At 45.7% G+C, this 21888-nt stretch overlaps 1 protein-coding gene across 1 annotated transcript in view; it reads left to right on the forward strand.

The window, feature by feature from the left end:
• LOC135545982 (ecto-NOX disulfide-thiol exchanger 2-like) overlaps positions 1–21888 on the forward strand; it is a 289160-nt gene that overhangs the window by 203279 nt on the left and 63993 nt on the right. The window contains exon 4 of the mRNA XM_064974014.1: positions 21169–21327. Within this exon, the coding sequence (XP_064830086.1) occupies positions 21169–21327 (159 nt within the window). The remainder of the gene's footprint in view (positions 1–21168; positions 21328–21888) is intronic.

The following is a 21888-nucleotide window of genomic DNA, read 5'->3' on the forward strand; positions in this document are numbered from 1 at the left end:
AGACACACTGACAGAAACCTCTGACCTGGATGTAATACATCACCATCCAGACAGACTGACAGAATCCTCTGACCTGGATGTAATACATCACCATCCAGACAGACTGACAGAAACCTCTGTCTGGATGTAATACAGTCACCATCCAGACAGACTGACAGAAACCTCTGACCTGGATGTAATACATCACCATCCAGACAGACTGACAGAAACCTCTGACTGGATGTAATACATCACCTTCCAGAAAGACTGACAGAAACCTCTGACTGGATGTAATACAGCCACCAGACACACTGACAGAAACCTCTGACCTGGATGTAATACATCACCATCCAGACAGACTGACAGAAACCTCTGTCTGGATGTAATACAGTCACCATCCAGACAGACTGACAGAAACCTCTGACCTGGACATAATACATCACCATCCAGACAGACTGACAGAAACCTCTGACCTGGATGTAATACATCACCATCCAGACAGACTGACAGACACCTCTGTCTCGGTGTAATACAGTCACCATCCAGACAGACTGACAGAAACCTCTGACTGGATGTAATACAGTCACCATCCTGACAGACTGACAGAAAACTCTGACTGGACGTAATACATTCACCAGACAGACTGCCAGAAACCTCTGACTGGATGTAATACAGTCACCATCCAGACAGACTGACAGAAACCTCTGCCTGGATGTAATACAGTCACCAGACACACTGACAGAAACCTCTGACCTGGATGTAATACATCACCATCCAGACAGACTGACAGAATCCTCTGACCTGGATGTAATACATCACCATCCAGACAGACTGACAGAAACCTCTGTCTGGATGTAATACAGTCACCATCCAGACAGACTGACAGAAACCTCTGACCTGAATGTAATACATCACCATCCAGACAGACTGACAGAAACCTCTGTCTGGATGTAATACAGTCACCATCCAGACAGACTGACAGAAACCTCTGACTGGATGTAATACAGACACCAGACACACTGACAGAAACCTCTGACCTGGATGTAATACATCACCATCCAGACATACTGACAGTAACCTCTGACTGTATGTAATACAGCCACCAGACACACTGACAGAAACCTCTGACCTGGATGTAATACATCACCATCCAGACATACTGACAGTAACCTCTGACTGTATGTAATACAGTCACCAGACAGGCTGACAGAAACCTCTGACTGGATGTAATACAGTCACCATCCAGACAGACTGACAGAAACATCTGACCTGGATGTAATACATCACCATCCAGACAGACTGACAGAAACCTCTGACTGGATGTAATACATCACCATCCAGACAGACTGACAGAAACCTCAGACTGGATTTAATACAGTCACCATCCAGTCAGACTGACAGGTACTTCTGACTAGATGTAATACATCACCATCCAGACAGACTGACAGGAACCTCTGACTGGATGTAATACAGTCACCATCCAGACAGACTGACAGAAACCTCTGACCTGGACATAATACATCACCATCCAGACAGACTGACAGAAACCTCTGACCTGGATGTAATACATCACCATCCAGACAGACTGACAGACACCTCTGTCTCGGTGTAATACAGTCACCATCCAGACAGACTGACAGAAACCTCTGACTGGATGTAATACAGTCACCATCCAGACAGACTGACAGAAAACTCTGACTGGACGTAATACAGTCACCAGACAGACTGACAGAAACCTCTGACCTGGATGTAATACATCACCTTCCAGAAAGACTGACAGAAACCTCTGACTGGATGTAATACAGCCACCAGACACACTGACAGAAACCTCTGACCTGGATGTAATACATCACCATCCAGACAGACTGACAGAAACCTCTGTCTGGATGTAATACAGTCACCATCCAGACAGACTGACAGAAACCTATGACTGGATGTAATACAGCCACCAGACACACTGACAGAAACCTCTGACCTGGATGTAATACATCACCATCCAGACATACTGACAGTAACCTCTGACTGTATGTAATACAGTCACCAGACAGGCTGACAGGAACCTCTGACTGGATGTAATACAGTCACCATCCAGACAGACTGACAGAAACCTCTGACTGGATGTAATACAGTCACCATCCAGACAGACTGACAGAAAACTCTGACTGGACGTAATACAGTCACCAGACAGACTGACAGAAACCTCTGACCTGGATGTAATACATCACCTTCCAGAAAGACTGACAGAAACCTCTGACTGGATGTAATACAGCCACCAGACACACTGACAGAAACCTCTGACCTGGATGTAATACATCACCATCCAGACAGACTGACAGAATCCTCTGACCTGGATGTAATACATCACCATCCAGACAGACTGACAGAAACCTCTGTCTGGATGTAATACAGTCACCATCCAGACAGACTGACAGAAACCTCTGACCTGGATGTAATACATCACCATCCAGACAGACTGACAGAAACCTCTGACTGGATGTAATACATCACCTTCCAGAAAGACTGACAGAAACCTCTGACTGGATGTAATACAGCCACCAGACACACTGACAGAAACCTCTGACCTGGATGTAATACATCACCATCCAGACAGACTGACAGAAACCTCTGTCTGGATGTAATACAGTCACCATCCAGACAGACTGACAGAAACCTCTGACCTGGACATAATACATCACCATCCAGACAGACTGACAGAAACCTCTGACCTGGATGTAATACATCACCATCCAGACAGACTGACAGACACCTCTGTCTCGGTGTAATACAGTCACCATCCAGACAGACTGACAGAAACCTCTGACTGGATGTAATACAGTCACCATCCAGACAGACTGACAGAAAACTCTGACTGGACGTAATACATTCACCAGACAGACTGACAGAAACCTCTGACCTGGATGTAATACATCACCTTCCAGAAAGACTGACAGAAACCTCTGACTGGATGTAATACAGCCACCAGACACACTGACAGAAACCTCTGACCTGGATGTAATACATCACCATCCAGACAGACTGACAGAAACCTCTGTCTGGATGTAATACAGTCACCATCCAGACAGACTGACAGAAACCTCTGACTGGATGTAATACAGCCACCAGACACACTGACAGAAACCTCTGACCTGGATGTAATACATCACCTTCCAGAAAGACTGACAGAAACCTCTGACTGGATATAATACAGTCACCATCCAGACAGACTGACAGAAAACTCTGACTGGACGTAATACAGTCACCAGACAGACTGACAGAAACCTCTGACCTGGATGTAATACATCACCATCCAGACATACTGACAGTAACCTCTGACTGTATGTAATACAGTCACCAGACAGGCTGACAGAAACCTCTGACTGGATGTAATACAGTCACCATCCAGACAGACTGACAGAAACCTCTGACTGGATATAATACAGTCACCATCCAGACAGACTGACAGAAAACTCTGACTGGACGTAATACAGTCACCAGACAGACTGACAGAAACCTCTGACCTGGATGTAATACATCACCTTCCAGAAAGACTGACAGAAACCTCTGACTGGATGTAATACAGCCACCAGACACACTGACAGAAACCTCTGACCTGGATGTAATACATCACCATCCAGACAGACTGACAGAATCCTCTGACCTTTATGTAATACATCACCATCCAGACAGACTGACAGAAACCTCTGTCTGGATGTAATACAGTCACCATCCAGACAGACTGACAGAAAACTCTGACTGGACGTAATACAGTCACCAGACAGACTGACAGAAACCTCTGACCTGGATGTAATACATCACCTTCCAGAAAGACTGACAGAAACCTCTGACTGGATGTAATACAGCCACCAGACACACTGACAGAAACCTCTGACCTGGATGTAATACATCACCTTCCAGAAAGACTGACAGAAACCTCTGACTGGATGTAATACAGCCACCAGACACACTGACAGAAACCTCTGACCTGGATGTAATACATCACCATCCAGACAGACTGACAGAATCCTCTGACCTTTATGTAATACATCACCATCCAGACAGACTGACAGAAACCTCTGTCTGGATGTAATACAGTCACCATCCAGACAGACTGACAGAAACCTCTGACCTGGATGTAATACATCACCATCCAGACAGACTGACAGAAACCTCTGACTGGATGTAATACATCACCATCCAGACAGACTGACAGAAACCTCTGACTGGATGTAATTCATCACCATCCAGACAGACTGACAGAAACCTCTGACTGGATTTAATACATCACCATCCAGACAGACTGACAGGAACCTCTGACTGGATGTAATACATCACCATCCAGACAGACTGACAGAAACCTCTGTCTGGATGTAATACAGTCACCATCCAGACAGACTGACAGAAACCTCTGACTGGACGTAATACAGTCACCAGACAGACTGACAGAAACCTCTGACCTGGATGTAATACATCACCTTCCAGAAAGACTGACAGAAACCTCTGACTGGATGTAATACAGCCATCAGACACACTGACAGAAACCTCTGACCTGGATGTAATACATCACCATCCAGACAGACTGACAGAAACCTCTGACCTGGATGTAATACATCACCATCCAGACAGACTGACAGAAACCTCTGTCTGGATGTAATACAGTCACCATCCAGACAGACTGACAGAAACCTCTGACCTGGATGTAATACATCACCATCCAGACAGACTGACAGAAACCTCTGACTGGATGTAATACAGTCACCATCCAGACAGACTGACAGAAAACTCTGACTGGACGTAATACAGTCACCAGACAGACTGACAGAAACCTCTGACCTGGATGTAATACAGCCACCAGACACACTGACAGAAACCTCTGACCTGGATGTAATACATCACCATCCAGACATACTGACAGTAACCTCTGACTGTATGTAATACAGTCACCAGACAGGCTGACAGAAACCTCTGACTGGATGTAATACAGTCACCATCCAGACAGACTGACAGAAAACTCTGACTGGACGTAATACAGCCACCAGACACACTGACAGAAACCTCTGACCTGGATGTAATACATCACCATCCAGACATACTGACAGTAACCTCTGACTGTATGTAATACAGTCACCAGACAGGCTGACAGAAACCTCTGACTGGATGTAATACAGTCACCATCCAGACAGACTGACAGAAAACTCTGACTGGACGTAATACAGTCACCAGACAGACTGACAGAAACCTCTGACCTGGATGTAATACATCACCTTCCAGAAAGACTGACAGAAACCTCTGACTGGATGTAATACAGCCACCAGACACACTGACAGAAACCTCTGACCTGGATGTAATACATCACCATCCAGACAGACTGACAGAATCCTCTGACCTGGATGTAATACATCACCATCCAGACAGACTGACAGAAACCTCTGTCTGGATGTAATACAGTCACCATCCAGACAGACTGACAGAAACCTCTGACCTGAATGTAATACATCACCATCCAGACAGACTGACAGAAACCTCTGTCTGGATGTAATACAGTCACCATCCAGACAGACTGACAGAAACCTCTGACCTGGACATAATACATCACCATCCAGACAGACTGACAGAAACCTCTGACCTGGATGTAATACAGTCACCATCCATTCAGACTGACAGGAACTTGTGACTAGATGTAATACATCACCATCCAGACAGACTGACAGAAACCTCTGACTGGATGTAATACAGACACCAGACACACTGACAGAAACCTCTGACCTGGATGTAATACATCACCATCCAGACATACTGACAGTAACCTCTGACTGTATGTAATACAGCCACCAGACACACTGACAGAAACCTCTGACCTGGATGTAATACATCACCATCCAGACATACTGACAGTAACCTCTGACTGTATGTAATACAGTCACCAGACAGGCTGACAGAAACCTCTGACTGGATGTAATACAGTCACCATCCAGACAGACTGACAGAAACCTCTGACTGGATGTAATTCATCACCATCCAGACAGACTGACAGAAACCTCTGACTGGATTTAATACATCACCATCCAGACAGACTGACAGTAACCTCTGACTGGATGTAATACATCACCATCCAGACAGACTGACAGGAACCTCTGACTGGATGTAATACAGTCACCATCCAGACAGACTGACAGAAACCTCTGACCTGGACATAATACATCACCATCCAGACAGACTGACAGAAACCTCTGACCTGGATGTAATACAGTCACCATCCAGTCAGACTGACAGGAACTTGTGACTAGATGTAATACATCACCATCCAGACAGACTGACAGGAACCTCTGACTGGATGTAATACATCACCATCCAGCCAGACTGACAGCAACATCTGCCTGGATTTAATACATCACCATCCAGACAGACTGACAGGAACCTCTGACTGGATGTAATACATCACCATCCAGACAGACTGACAGGAACCTCTGACCTGGACATAATACATCACCATCCAGACAGACTGACAGAAACCTCTGACCTGGATGTAATACATCACCATCCAGACAGACTGACAGACACCTCTGTCTCGGTGTAATACAGTCACCATCCAGACAGACTGACAGAAACCTCTGACTGGATGTAATACAGTCACCATCCAGACAGACTGACAGAAACCTCTGACCTGGATGTAATACATCACCTTCCAGAAAGACTGACAGAAACCTCTGACTGGATGTAATACAGCCACCAGACACACTGACAGAAACCTCTGACCTGGATGTAATACATCACCATCCAGACAGACTGACCGAAACCTCTGACTGGATGTAATACATCACCACCCAGACAGACTGACAGAAACCTCTGACTGGGTGTAATTCATCACCATCCAGACAGACTGACAGAAACCTCTGACTGGATTTAATACAGTCACCATCCAGACAAACTGACAGGAACTTCTGACTAGATGTAATACATCACCATCCAGACAGACTGACAGGAACCTCTGACTGGATGTAATACATCACCATCCAGCCAGATTGACAGCAACATCTGCCTGGATGTAATACATCACCATCCAGACAGACTGACAGGAACCTCTGACTGGATGTAATACGTCACCATCCAGACAGACTGACAGGAACCTCTGACCTGGATGTAATACATCACCATCCAGACAGACTGACAGGAACCTCTGACCTGGATGTAATACAGTCACCAGACAGACTGACAGGAACCTCTGACTGGTTGTAATACATCACCATCCAGACAGACTGACAGAAACCTCTGACCTGGATGTAATACATCGCCATCCAGATCAGACTAACAGGAACCTCTGACTGGATGTAATACAGTCACCGCCCAGACAGACTGACAGAAACCTCTGTCTGGATGTAATACAGTCACCATCCAGACAGACTGACAGGAACCTCTGACTGGATGTAATACGTCACCATCCTGACAGGAACCTCTGACTGGATGTAATACATCACCATCCAGACAGACTGACATTAACCTCTGACCTGGATGTAATACAGTCACCAGACAGACTGACAGGAACCTCTGACCTGGACATAATACATCACCATCCAGACAGACTGACAGAAACCTCTGACCTGGATGTAATACATCACCATCCAGACAGACTGACAGAAACCTCTGTCTCGGTGTAATACAGTCACCATCCAGACAGACTGACAGAAACCTCTGACTGGATGTAATACAGTCACCACCCAGACAGACTGACAGAAACCTCTGACTGGATGTAATACAGTCACCAGACAGACTGACAGAAACCTCTGACTGGACGTAATACAGTCACCATCCAGACATACTGAGAGTAACCTCTGACCGGATGTAATACAGTCACCAGACAGGCTGACAGAAACCTCTGACTGGATGTAATACAGTCACCAGACAGGCTGACAGAAACCTCTGACTGGATGTAATACAGTCACCATCCAGACAGACTGACAGAAACCTCTGACTGGATGTAATACAGTCACCATCCAGACAGACTGACAGAAACCTCTGACTGGACGTAATACAGTCACCAGACAGACTGACAGAAACCTCTGACCTGGATGTAATACATCACCTTCCAGAAAGACTGACAGAAACCTCTGACTGGATGTAATACAGCCACCAGACAGACTGACAGAAACCTCTGACCTGGATGTAATACATCTCCATCCAGACAGACTGACAGAAACCTCTGACTGGATGTAATACATCACCATCCAGACAGACTGACAGAAACCTCTGACTGGATGTAATTCATCACCATCCAGACAGACTGACAGAAACCTCTGACTGGATTTAATACAGTCACCATCCAGACAGACTGACAGGAACCTCTGACTGGATGTAATACATCACCATCCAGCCAGACTGACAGCAACATCTGCCTGGATGTAATACATCACCATCCAGACAGACTGACAGGAACCTCTGACTGGATGTAATACGTCACCATCCAGACAGACTGACACGAACCTCTGACTGGATGTAATACATCACCATCCAGACAGACTGACAGGAACCTCTGACTGGATGTAATACAGTCACCATCCAGACAGACTGACAGAAACCTCTGACCTGGACATAATACATCACCATCCAGACAGACTGACAGAAACCTCTGACCTGGATGTAATACAGTCACCAGACAGACTGACAGAAACCTCTGACTGGATGTAATTCATCACCATCCAGACATACTGACAGTAACCTCTGACTGGATGTAATACAGTCACCATCCAGACAGACTGACTGAAACCTCTGACTGGATGTAATACAGTCACCATCCAGACAGACTGACAGAAACCTCTGACTGGATGTAATTCATCACCATCCAGACATACTGACAGTAACCTCTGACTGGATGTAATACACTCACCAGACAGACTGACAGAAACCTCTGACCTGGATGTAATACATCACCTTCCAGAAAGACTGACAGAAACCTATGACTGGATGTAATACAGCCACCAGACAGACTGACAGAAACCTCTTACATGGATGTAATACATCACCATCCAGACAGACTGACAGAAACCTCTGACTGGATGTAATACATCACCATCCAGACAGACTGACAGAAACCTCTGACTGGATGTAATACAGTCACCAGACAGACTGACAGAAACCTCTGACTGGATGTAATACATCACCATCCAGACATACTGACAGTAACCTCTGACTGGATGTAATACAGTCACCAGACAGGCTGACAGAATCCTCTGACTGGATGTAATACAGTCGCCATCCAGACAGACTGACAGAAACCTCTGACTGGACGTAATACAGTCACCAGACAGACTGACAGAAACCTCTGACTGGATGTAAATACATCACCATCCAGACAGACTGACAGAAACCTCTGACTGGATGTAATACATCACCATCTAGACAGACTGACAGGAACCTCTGACTAGATGTAATACAGACACCACCCAGACAGACTGACAGGAAACCTCTGACTGGATGTAATACATCACCATCCAGACAGACTGACAGGAACCTCTGACTGGATGTAATACAGTCACCAGACAGACTGACAGGAACCTCTGACTGGATGTAATACAGACACCACCCAGACAGACTGACAGGAACCTCTGACTGGGTGTAATACATCACCATCCAGACAGACTGACAGGAACCTCTGACTGGACGTAATACATCACCATCCAGACAGACTGACAGGAACCTCTGACTGCATGTAATACATCGCCATCCAGACAGACTGACAGAAACCTCTGACTGGATGTAATACAGTCACCAGACAGACTGACAGAAACCTCTGACCTGGATGTAATACATCACCATCCAGACAGACTGACAGGAACCTCTGACTGGATGTAATACAGTCACCAGACAGACTGACAGGAACCTCTGACTGGATGTAATACATCACCATCCAGACAGACTGACAGAAACCTCTGACTGGATGTAATACATCACCATCTAGACAGACTGACAGAAACCTCTGACCTGGAAGTAATACATCACCATCCAGACAGACTGACAGAAACCTCTGACTGGATGTAATACATCACCATCCAGACAGACTGACAGAAACCTCTGACTGGATGTAATACATCACCATCCAGACAGACTGACAGGAACCTCTGACTGGATGTAATACATCACCATCTAGACAGACTGACAGAAACCTCTGACCTGGATGTAATACATCACCATCCAGACAGACTGACAGGAACCTCTGACTGCATGTAATACATCAATATCTAGACAGACTGACAGAAACCTCTGACTTGGAAGTAATACATCACCATCCAGACAGACTGACAGAAACCTCTGACTTGGAAGTAATACATCACCATCCAGACAGACTTTCAGAAACCTCTGACTGGATGTAATACATCACCATCCAGACAGACTGACAGAAACCTCTGACTGGATGTAATACATCACCATCCAGACAGACTGAAACCTCTGACTGGACGTAATACAGTGACCAGACAGACTGACAGAAACCTCTGACCTGGATGTAATACATCACCATCCAGACAGACTGACAGAAACCTCTGACTGGATGTAATACATCACCATCCAGACAGACTGACAGGAACCTCTGACTGGATGTAATACAGTCACCAGACAGACTGACAGGAACCTCTGACTGGGTGTAATACATCACCATCCAGACAGACTGACAGGAACCTCTGACTGGACGTAATACATCACCATCCAGACAGACTGACAGGAACCTCTGACTGGACGTAATACATTGCCATCCAGACAGACTGACAGAAACCTCTGACTGGATGTAATACATCACCATCTAGACAGACTGACAGAAACCTCTGACCTGGATGTAATACATCACCATCCAGACAGACTGACAGGAACCTCTGACTGGATGAAATACAGTCACCAGACAGACTGACAGGAACCTCTGACTGGATGTAATACATCACCATCCAGACAGACTGACAGAAACCTCTGACTGGATGTAATACATCACCATCTAGACAGACTGACAGAAACCTCTGACCTGTAAGTAATACATCACCATCCAGACAGACTGACAGAAACCTCTGACTGGATGTAATACATCACCATCCAGACAGACTGACAGAAACCTCTGACAGGATGTAATACAGACACGACCCAGACAGACTGACAGGAACCTCTGAATGGATGAAATACATCACCATCCAGACAGACTGACAGAAACCTCTGACTGGGTGTAATACATCACCATCCAGACAGACTGACAGGAACCTCTGACTGGACGTAATACATCACCATCCAGACAGACTGACAGGAACCTCTGACTGGACGTAATACATCGCCATCCAGACAGACTGACAGAAACCTCTGACCTGGATGTAATACATCACCATCCAGACAGACTGACTGGAGCCTCTGAATGGATGTAATACAGTCACCAGACAGACTGACAGGAACCTCTGACTGGATGTAATACATCACCATCCAGACAGACTGACAGAAACCTCTGACTGGATGTAATACATCACCATCTAGACAGACTGACAGGAACCTCTGACCTGGATGTAATACATCGCCATCCAGACAGAATGACAGGAACCTCTGACTGGATGTAATACATCACCATCCAGACAGACTGACAGAAACATCTGACTGGATGTAATACATCACCATCCAGACAGACTGACAGGAACCTCTGACTGGATGTAATACATCACCATCTAGACAGACTGACAGAAACCTCTGACTGGATGTAATACATCACCATCCAGACAGAATGACAGAAACCTCTGACTGGATGTAATACATCACCATCCAGACAGACTGACAGAAACCTCTGACTGGATGTAATACAGTCACCATCCAGACAGACTGACAGAAACCTCTGACTGGATGTAATACATCACCATCCAGACAGACTGACAGAAACATCTGACCTGGATGTAATACAGTCACCAGACAGACTGACAGGAACCTCTGACAGGATGTAATACATCACCACCCAGACAGACTGACAGGAACCTCTGGCTGGATGAAATACATCACCATCCAGACAGACTGACAGAAACCTCTGACTGGGTGTAATACATCACCATCCAGACAGACTGACAGGAACCTCTGACTGGACGTAATACATCGCCATCCAGACAGACTGACAGAAACCTCTGACTGGATGTAATACAGTCACCAGACAGACTGACAGAAACCTCTGACCTGGATGTAATACATCGCCATCCAGACAGAATGACAGGAACCTCTGACTGGATGTAATACATCACCATCCAGACAGACTGACAGAAACATCTGACTGGATGTAATACATCACCATCCAGACAGACTGACAGGAACCTCTGACTGGATGTAATACATCACCATCTAGACAGACTGACAGAAACCTCTGACTGGATGTAATACATCACCATCCAGACAGAATGACAGAAACCTCTGACTGGATGTAATACATCACCATCCAGACAGACTGACAGAAACCTCTGACTGGATGTAATACAGTCACCATCCAGACAGACTGACAGAAACCTCTGACTGGATGTAATACATCACCATCCAGACAGACTGACAGAAACATCTGACCTGGATGTAATACAGTCACCAGACAGACAGACTGACAGGAACCTCTGACTGGACGTAATACATCGCCATCCAGACAGACTGACAGAAACCTCTGACTGGATGTAATACAGTCACCAGACAGACTGACAGAAACCTCTGACCTGGATGTAATACATCACCATCCAGACAGACTGACAGGAACCTCTGACTGGATGTAATACAGTCACCAGACAGACTGACAGGAACCTTTGACTGGATGTAATACAGTCACCAGACAGACTGACAGAAACCTCTGACTGGATGTAATACATCACCATCCAGACAGACTGACAGGAACCTCTGACTGGATGTAATACATCACCATCTAGACAGACTGACAGAAACCTCTGACCTGGATGTAATACATCACCATCCAGAAAGACTGACAGGAACCTCTGACTGGATGTAATACATCACCATCTAGACAGACTGACAGAAACCTCTGACTGGAAGTAATACATCACCTTCCAGACAGACTAACAGAAACCTCTGACTGGATGTAATACATCACCATCCAGACAGACTGACAGGAACCTCTGACTGGATGTAATACAGACACCACCCAGACAGACTGACAGGAACCTCTGACTGGATGAAATACATCACCATCCAGACAGACTGACAGGAACCTCTGACTGGACGTAATACATCACCATCCAGACAGACTGACAGGAACCTCTGACTGGACGTAATACATCGCCATACAGACAGACTGACAGAAACCTCTGACTGGATGTAATACAGTCACCAGACAGACTGACAGAAACCTCTGACCTGGATGTAATACATCACCATCCAGACAAACTGACAGGAACCTCTGACTGGATGTAATACAGTCACCAGACAGACTGACAGGAACCTTTGACTGGATGTAATACAGTCACCAGACAGACTGACAGAAACCTCTGACTGGATGTAATACATCACCATCCAGACAGACTGACAGGAACCTCTGACTGGATGTAATACATCACCATCTAGACAGACTGACAGAAACCTCTGACCTGGATGTAATACATCACCATCCAGAAAGACTGACAGGAACCTCTGACTGGATGTAATACATCACCATCTAGACAGACTGACAGAAACCTCTGACTGGAAGTAATACATCACCTTCCAGACAGACTAACAGAAACCTCTGACTGGATGTAATACATCACCATCCAGACAGACTGACAGAAACCTCTGACTGGATGTAATACATCACCATCCAGACAGACTGACAGAAACCTCTGACTGGATGTAATATATCACCATCTAGACAGACTGACAGAAACATCTTACTGGGTGTAATACATCACCATCCAGACAGACTGACAGGAACCTCTGACTGGATGTAATACATCACCATCCAGACAGACTGACAGGAACCTCTAACTGGACATAATACAGTCACCACCCAGACAGACTGACAGGAAACCTCTGACTGGATGTAATACAGTCACCAGACAGACTGACAGGAACCTCTGACTGGATGTAATACAGACACCACCCAGACAGACTGACAGGAACCTCTGACTGGATGAAATACATCACCATCCAGACAGACTGACAGAAACCTCTGACTGGGTGTAATACATCACCATCCAGACAGACTGACAGGAACCTCTGACTGGACGTAATACATCACCATCCAGACAGACTGACAGGAACCTCTGACTGGATGTAATACAGTCATCAGACAGACTGACAGGAACCTCTGACTGGATGTAATACATCACCATCCAGACAGACTGACAGAAACATCTTACTGGGTGTAATACATCACCATCCAGACATACTGACAGGAACCTCTGACTGGATGTAATACATCACCATCCAGACAGACTGACAGGAACCTCTGACTGGACATAATACATCACCATCCAGACAGACTAACAGAAACCTCTGACTTGACGTAATACATCGCCATCCAGACAGACTGATAGAAACCTCTGACTGGATGTAATACAGTCACCAGACAGACTGTCAGAAACCTCTGACCTGGATGTAATACATCACCATCCAGACAGACTGACAGGAACCTCTGACTGGATGTAATACAGTCACCAGACAGACTGACAGGAACCTCTGACTGGATGTCATACAGTCACCAGACAGACTGACAGAAACCTCTGACTGGATGTAATACATCACCATCTAGACAGTCTGACAGTAACCTCTGACCTGGAAGTAATACATCACCATCCAGACAGACTGACAGAAACCCCTGACTGGATGTAATACATCACCATCCAGACAGACTGACAGAAACCTCTGACTGGATGTAATACATCACCATCCAGACAGACTGACAGAAACCTCTGACTGGATGTAATACATCACCATCTAGACAGACTGACAGAAACCTCTTACTGGGTGTAGTACATCACCATCCAGACAGACTGACAGGAACCTCTGACTGGACATAATACATCACCATCCAGACAGACTGACAGGAACCTCTGACTGGACGTAATACATCGCCATCCAGACAGACTGACAGAAACCTCTGACTGGATGTAATACAGTCACCAGACAGACTGACAGAAACCTCTGACCTGGATGTAATACATCACCATCCAGACAAACTGACAGGAACCTCTGACTGGATGTAATACAGTCACCAGACAGACTGACAGGAACCTTTGACTGGATGTAATACAGTCACCAGACAGACTGACAGAAACCTCTGACTGGATGTAATACATCACCATCCAGACAGACTGACAGGAACCTCTGACTGGATGTAATACATCACCATCTAGACAGACTGACAGAAACCTCTGACCTGGATGTAATACATCACCATCCAGAAAGACTGACAGGAACCTCTGACTGGATGTAATACATCACCATCTAGACAGACTGACAGAAACCTCTGACTGGAAGTAATACATCACCTTCCAGACAGACTAACAGAAACCTCTGACTGGATGTAATACATCACCATCCAGACAGACTGACAGAAACCTCTGACTGGATGTAATACATCACCATCCAGACAGACTGACAGAAACCTCTGACTGGATGTAATATATCACCATCTAGACAGACTGACAGAAACATCTTACTGGGTGTAATACATCACCATCCAGACAGACTGACAGGAACCTCTGACTGGATGTAATACATCACCATCCAGACAGACTGACAGGAACCTCTAACTGGACATAATACAGTCACCAGACAGACTGACAGGAACCTCTGACTGGATGTAATACAGACACCACCCAGACAGACTGACAGGAACCTCTGACTGGATGAAATACATCACCATCCAGACAGACTGACAGAAACCTCTGACTGGGTGTAATACATCACCATCCAGACAGACTGACAGGAACCTCTGACTGGACGTAATACATCACCATCCAGACAGACTGACAGGAACCTCTGACTGGATGTAATACAGTCATCAGACAGACTGACAGGAACCTCTGACTGGATGTAATACAGACACCACCCAGACAGACTGACAGAAACCTCTGACTGGATGTAATACATCACCATCCAGACAGACTGACAGAAACATCTTACTGGGTGTAATACATCACCATCCAGACATACTGACAGGAACCTCTGACTGGATGTAATACATCACCATCCAGACAGACTGACAGGAACCTCTGACTGGACATAATACATCACCATCCAGACAGACTAACAGAAACCTCTGACTTGACGTAATACATCGCCATCCAGACAGACTGATAGAAACCTCTGACTGGATGTAATACAGTCACCAGACAGACTGTCAGAAACCTCTGACCTGGATGTAATACATCACCATCCAGACAGACTGACAGGAACCTCTGACTGGATGTAATACAGTCACCAGACAGACTGACAGGAACCTCTGACTGGATGTCATACAGTCACCAGACAGACTGACAGAAACCTCTGACTGGATGTAATACATCACCATCTAGACAGTCTGACAGTAACCTCTGACCTGGAAGTAATACATCACCATCCAGACAGACTGACAGAAACCCCTGACTGGATGTAATACATCACCATCCAGACAGACTGACAGAAACCTCTGACTGGATGTAATACATCACCATCCAGACAGACTGACAGAAACCTCTGACTGGATGTAATACATCACCATCTAGACAGACTGACAGAAACCTCTTACTGGGTGTAGTACATCACCATCCAGACAGACTGACAGGAACCTCTGACTGGATGTAATACATCACCATCCAGACAGACTGACAGGAACCTCTGACTGGACGTAATACATCACCATCCAGACAGACTGACAGAAACCTCTGACTGGATGTAATACAGTCACCAGACAGACTGACAGAAACCTCTGACCTGCATCATCAGTCTTTCTAGAGCCAAGTATACTGAACAAAAATATAAATTCAACATGTAAAGTGAAATAAAAGATGGCAGAAAGTTTCCATATGTACAAAAATTGTATTTCTCTGAAATTGTGTGCCCAAATTTGTTTACATCCCTGTTAGTCCCTAATTGTGCAGTTATCTCATACAACACAATGACACAGATGTCTCAAGTTTTGTGTGAATTTGCAATTTACATGCTGACTGTAGACATGTCCAACAGAGCTGTTGTCAGATAATTGAAAGTTAATTTATCTACCATAAGCCGGCTCCAACGTCATTTTTAGAGAATTCGGCAGTACATCCAACCGGCCTCACAACCGCAGACCACGCGTAACCAAGTCAGCCCAGGACCTCCACATCCAGCTTCTTCACCAGCAGGATCGGATGAGGAGTGGCGTGCTCAGAAATATTTATGTCTGTTATAAAGCCCCTTTGTGGGGGGAAAAATTAATTCTGATTGGCTGGACCTGGCTCCCAAGTGGGTGGGCCTGCGCCCCTGCCCAGTCATCTGAAATCCATAGATTAGGGCCTGATGAATTTATTTAAATTGACTGATTTCTTTATATGAATTGTAACTCTTTGAAATTGTTGTATGTTGTGTTTATGTTTTTGTTACCAGTATAGCTACTGGAAGATCAGGCTCACTCAACTTACAGAAATAAAATGCTGTGCGGGGACGGACGTGGTACTGAAGAGGTTCCGCTGTGAGGATATGTTGTTTTATGAGGCCGGGGCACTGTAGAGACTCCACTATGGGGGCATGGTACGTTGCGGGGATAGGCTACTGTAGAAACTCCACTATGGGGGCATGTTACGTTGCGGGGACAGGCTACTGTAGAGACTCCACTATGGGGCATGGTACGTTGCGGGGACAGGCTACTATAGAAATTCCACTATGGGGGCATGGTACGTTGCGGGGACAGGCTACTGTAGAGACTCCACTATGGGGACATGGTACGTTGCGGGGACAGGCTACTGTAGAGACTCCACTATGGGGGCATGGTACGTTGCGGGGACAGGCTACTGTAGAGGCTCCACTATGGGGGCATGGTACGTTGCGGGGACAGGCTACTGTAGAGGCTCCACTATGGGGGCATGGTACGTTGCGGGGACAGGCTACTGTAGAGACTCCACTATGGGGGCATGGTACGTTGCGGGGACAGACTACTTTGTGCCTACTTTGTGTCTCTTCTAGTCCTTACAGGAGAGAGCATGCTGGCTTATAGGGACCAAGCTTCCGTAGAGTCCCCACTCAAAGGACTTGTTATCTTTCCAACTGCAGAATCGCTGCAATATAAGACTTGATGTTCTATATTCACAGCGATGATGTCATTGATTTGTTTGTTTGGATTTTGATTAGAGTTGTGAGTTCTCCAGACATACTGCTGTGTATGAGGAAGATGTGTGGACAGACCAAGCTAGTTGTCAAGCCTGATGCATGTTAAATACCCACAGGGAAGCATTTAGTCTGCAACACACACACTCATACACACCCACACACTCTTCTCTGAATTGATTTCGCCTGACAAACACACCCCTCTGAACACATAAACAGGCTCTAGGGAGGGTTCCCTGGGGACTCATACAGTTCTGTTATATCCTCAACAGTCACTGCCCCCTTCTAACACACACACACACACACACTGGGTGTATAGTCTTACTGTCATCCCCTTTTTAACTATTTATACAATATACTAACTAATAGAAGCAGCAGGCAGTGAAATTAGCAAGCAAATGTTTTGGTCTCATAGGTTTGTATCTGATAATATATATGAGCTATTCATATTATACTAGTAGAAGCAGTGGATATAAGGAGCTTCTCATGTTCCTGGCTTAAACATTTATTTACCTGAATAAATAACTAAGAAAAAGAAAACCCTTCCAATTGCATTTGACTCTTGGCCCTCTGTGTCTCCGTAACTGCTGACTTAGTGATCAGGAGCTGTAAGTGGTTCCAAGGTGTGCAGCCAGTGCTGTTGGCAGAACGAGGATTGATAGAGACACAGAGAGTGAGATCTGTAGCTGCACATTCATAGGCTGAGAGAAGTAGGCTAGTTTTCTGACAGAGGTACAGAAGTATGCTGCACATTCAGGCTGGAGAGGACTAAGAGAGAGTCAGATCTCTGGCAGAGATGAAGATAGAGGGATATCTGTTTCAAAAGTGTGGAGGAGATTAAAAGAGCATCTCTGATAGTGATTTAAAGAGAAACATTATGTTAAGTAGAGATGATGTCTGGCAGCACATTGAGACTGGAGCCTCTGTTCGTGTTCTAGGTGCTCCGACCTGCTCTCCTCATCAGAAACTATTACCCAGCATTGCATTCCTTCCTCCCTCCACCCAGTACCTACTCTGCTGGAGGGGTGGTTTACCCTGTAAAATAGGGGGAGGAAGGGGGGACAGGAGGAGGATAAAGGGAGGACTAATGTGATGTGTTGGATGGCCAGGAGGTATCTCGAGTCAAATGCCACATTTTTTCTTCTGGCTGGACTTTTGATTAAAATCTAATGACCTGAACAAACCTCTTGGAAGTCGATTGTTTAACATGGAAGGATGTGTGTGTTGGCGACCGTGCTTGCGTGAAAGAGAGGGAAGAGGAGAGATGAAGAGACATAAAGATGGAGGGAGAGGGAAGAGATGGCGAGAGAGACCTTGTGTGGGTGGAGAGAATAAAGTTCTCCACTGATGTTTCTGTTCAAGAGGAGATCCCTGCTCTCTACAGAGTTTTACCTCTGACTGAAAGAGGCCTGTTTCACACTGACGATAGTGTTTTTGTTAGTGTGTGGGTGTTTTCAACCGAAGATGTTGAAAGATGTGAAACTTGAATCCGGGGGTTGAGTCTCCATTGTTCTGTCTGTACAGAGAATCCTACTGTAGCTACTGTAGCTGAATATCCCTGAGAGGAACAGCTCTACTGCATGCCTCTGTCCTCTGGCTCTCAATGGAATTGGACACACACACACACACACCGCACGCACGCACGCACGCACACACTGGAAGGAATAAGGAGAAGGCAGCAGCGAAATGGAAACAGTTTTGTCTTCTCTGTGCTCAGAATGGGTGTATGAGTGTGCCAGCTAGGAGTGTTTTCTTCAGCACTGTTCCCATTTCCTCAGTGTCAGGGTACTAAGGGGCAGTTATGAATTAGCTCACACCTGCCACAGTACGGCCCATGACAGAGCTCTGCAGTGGGCCTCACTGCATCATTCAGAAAAGGACCACTTCCACTTCTCTCTGAGACCCACCAGAGAGCTCCTCTCTGGGCCTCAGCCAGCCCGGAGACCAGAGCTGCTACTGAGACTGGCCTTGGTATTCAGCAGACACAGAGTCTGCTGTACCGCTCCCTCCTCTATTCCTACTCCTGACATCACTTCACCTCTCCTCTGCGTCGCTGGTCTGGGGAAAGTCATCACCCGGGCATGAATATAAGATATGAGGTCATCAATAACGGCCACAGAGAGGGATTATGCAGACCTAGACTTCCGGTTACTGTCTTCTCCTCTGATTGGTCCAGCTACATGTCTGGCTTGTGACCCCCTCACTCATCCTTCATCCTCATTTATACCTTCCTCACTCACACACAAAAAGCTAAAATTATTGAAAAGCGTCCTTGTCTCTCTCACAAAGTGGGATTTAAACATAATTTACATAGAGGTTAAAAAGTGGTACTTTGTTATACTCTTTTCAGTTTTGTCACAGTCAGGCTTCACATTGTGGTCCATCACACACACACACACACACACACACACACACACACACACACACACACACACACACACACACACACACACACACACACACACACACACACACACACACACACACACACACACACACACACACACACACACTAAAACCCTCTGCAGATACATAGCTAGTGTGTCTGTGCGTGCAGAGTGTATCCAGTTGCAGTCTAAATCAATAGTCCCCTACCTGTGAAGGAAGGCTGGTTCTTCGATCCATCTCGCTCTCTCTACAGATAGAACATTAAAGGTCAGCCAATCAGCAACAGAGAAGAGAGTCAGTAGAATCTCATGTAGCCGTAGCTCCACTTTAAATGTGCAGGATGTCTGAATGTTCTTTTATTCATGAGAGCATGGATGCAGTTATTTATAAACTGTTTGTGTTTCACCAGTGTTGACAGAACCTCCACAAAGTGCTCAAGGAGAAATGTATAATGTCACATGAAACATGAGAATGGAATAACACACATAGAAAAACACACATTTCCACAGGTTCATCCCACATTGAGATTTTCATGTGTGTGTGCATCTCCTTCAGATTTCGACTCAAGCCTTGGCATGATGACGGGCATCGCTCCCATGAACCCCATGATGCCTGGCCTTGGTTACGTACCCCCGCCCCCCCTTCCCCAAGATCTGCCCATCGTCAAGGAGATCATCCACTGCCAAAGCTGCACCCTCTTCCCCCCCAACCCACGTAAGTCCATTTCCCTCTTTTTAACTTTAGCCGCAACACCCTACAAATCTATGGAAGTGATTGGGACAACCAAGCGCTGTTCATTTTATTATGGCCAAATCACCTTTAGATAATATCAAACCAAATAATTAACTTTACAAATTGCACAGTTGCCCCTATCACTTCCATGGGTTTTTAGCTAGTGGCGGCTAAAATTAGCTGAAGTTTGTAATGGCTGTTTAAAGAAAACTGAACCATGCATTCCAGTTTCTCCTGGCCCATAGACTACTTTCAGGGTGAGAAACCATCTTCATAGTAAAGGGTTTAAACACTATTTCCCATGCTTGTTCAATGAATCATAAACAATTAATGAACATGCACCTGTGGAACGGCTGTTAAGACCGCTTACAGATGGTTGGCAATTAAGGTCACAGTTATGAAAACTTTGGACACTAAAGAGGCCTTTCTACTGACTCTAAAAAACACCAAAAGAAAAGTGCCCATGGTCCCTGCTCATCTGCGTGAACGTACTTTATGCATGCTGCAAAGAGGCATAAGGACTACAGATGTGGCCAGGGCAAT

This window comes from Oncorhynchus masou, chromosome 9 (assembly GCF_036934945.1).
Source record: "Oncorhynchus masou masou isolate Uvic2021 chromosome 9, UVic_Omas_1.1, whole genome shotgun sequence".
Lineage (NCBI taxonomy): Eukaryota > Metazoa > Chordata > Actinopteri > Salmoniformes > Salmonidae > Oncorhynchus > Oncorhynchus masou.